At 44.6% G+C, this 1,867-nt stretch overlaps 1 protein-coding gene across 1 annotated transcript in view; it reads right to left on the reverse strand.

Annotated features, from left to right (window-relative positions):
* Window positions 1–1,867, reverse strand: part of LOC103308484 — a 5,423-nt gene extending 3,556 nt beyond the window's left edge. The window contains exon 1 of the mRNA XM_008181916.1: window positions 1,629–1,867. Coding sequence (XP_008180138.1) covers window positions 1,629–1,867 — 239 coding nt within the window. The remainder of the gene's footprint in view (window positions 1–1,628) is intronic.

Here is a 1,867-nt window from a genome sequence, read left to right on the forward strand (position 1 = left end):
AATAACAAAAACCACTACCAGCTATAACTTAAATATTTTATAAATAAAATTAAAATTTTAAAAATCATTTATTATGTACCTATTAGTCGTGATTGATCAAATTTATTTTTTCTTTCATTTAAAGTGTAAGCAGTGCTTACAGTGCTTACATGCACGCTACGCCCCTGAAGAACGTAGGTAATGAATTCGACCGTCAGACACAACGCGCGCTCATGACCACCGAGACCAACGTCTGTGAAGTTGGTCCCCCAACTTTGTCCGAACTAGTGCCAATATTTAGCAACCTTTAAGCAACTAATTGCAACCGACATAAAAAATTTGCATCCTATTCCTTCATGGCAAAAAAAAATTTTAGATCTGGGGGGGCAACTTCACGCAGCCCCTGACTTTGATGGCCTTTTTGATGATTTTTAGGGGATGTTTTTTATGTTAGGGGAAGTTAACGGTGGATGTTTTATGATGTTTTTAATTGATATTTTCAAGGTCATCCTCATGGTTGGGGGATGATTTTTGATTGTTTTTAAGTGATGGTGCAAGGTCATTTACGGTTAGGGGATGTTTTAAGGGATGATTTTCCAGGTTATGTTTGTTTGGGTATTTTTTCAAGGTCATTATTTTTAAATTTATTGGGGAGGATAGTGTTGTGTATAATGTTTTTAAATTTATATTTCAAGTTTACCGTACTTACGGCGAAGGACATTCCAAAGATGAATCCGGTCGAGGTTGACGTCGATATACGTTGTGTACGGGTGTTCGTCACTCTCCGCGTACAAAAGCCAAACACGCCTTTCGACGTCAACGTCACCGGCAACTAGTTTCCCGTGCAAGAACACGAAACTGTTGCAGGGGATATTCGGTGTGTCTCGGAAGAATGAGTATGAACGTTTAATCGACGTTAGGTTAGGTTTATTATTTTGTTTTAATTTTATAACCCACTCTCAATTCGAGTTTACCTTAGGGGGCGACCATTAGGGTCCTGTTTAACATCCCGATGGGACTTCGCTCCTCCAAACTGACTTCGGACACCTTGGAGGTGTCGACGTGGAAGAGTACGATTACCAAAAGTACTTCTTCGACACAGTTCTGGGCCCAGCTATCCTCAAGTTGGGCTCAGGCTGTCGTAGTAGGAGAAAGGGGGCCGGGAACCCATTCATCAGTAAGTGGCACCTCCACCCCGCCGACTGGCCGAAGTTGGCATTCGAGGTGGATCGGTTGACCACCGAAGACCGCACGTTTGGCCGTTATTTGTAAGTGTTATCTTGTGTATTTTCCTTAGTGTAATTGTACATTAATTTATTGAATTTTAAGTTTTACGTGGCGCTCCATGGGCTGCAGCTGCCGCAGGATGCTGCCCTTACTCTCATTGGCCGGTACCTAGACCCTTACCACGCTTCAGTCGTAATTGTTCAATACCATTTTGGCGTTGAATTTTCGATGAAGTCGTCGGTGATGGTGAGCCGTGAGGCAGCCCGGCGGTCGCTCAGTGGGGTCAAATTTTACCCTGGTATGGGGGTGTACGACCACGGGTGTTATACCGCCGATGGAGTTCGCAACCCCTTCAAGTATTTTTTTTTCTTTTAAATTACTTGATATGGATTTTTAATGATTGTTATTGTATGAATTAGCACCTTCCCCCATGTGCCAGTACGTGCAAGCGTACAACCCCGCCGTACACATCCTTCGCCGCGGCCTCGGTGATACGTCCGTGTTTACGTGGCTGTTGTTGGGCGGTGATAAGTGTCAGGAAAGCCTGGGCTTCCCTTCGACCTATCGACAATTGTGCCGCCCAATTAATCACCGCCTTCAGGGCGTTTCTGCGGGACGGGGCTCGGGCGTCCGTTTCGAGTTTGCGGTCAGTGGTGACCAT

This window comes from Acyrthosiphon pisum, chromosome X, assembly GCF_005508785.2.
Source record: "Acyrthosiphon pisum isolate AL4f chromosome X, pea_aphid_22Mar2018_4r6ur, whole genome shotgun sequence".
NCBI lineage: Eukaryota > Metazoa > Arthropoda > Insecta > Hemiptera > Aphididae > Acyrthosiphon > Acyrthosiphon pisum.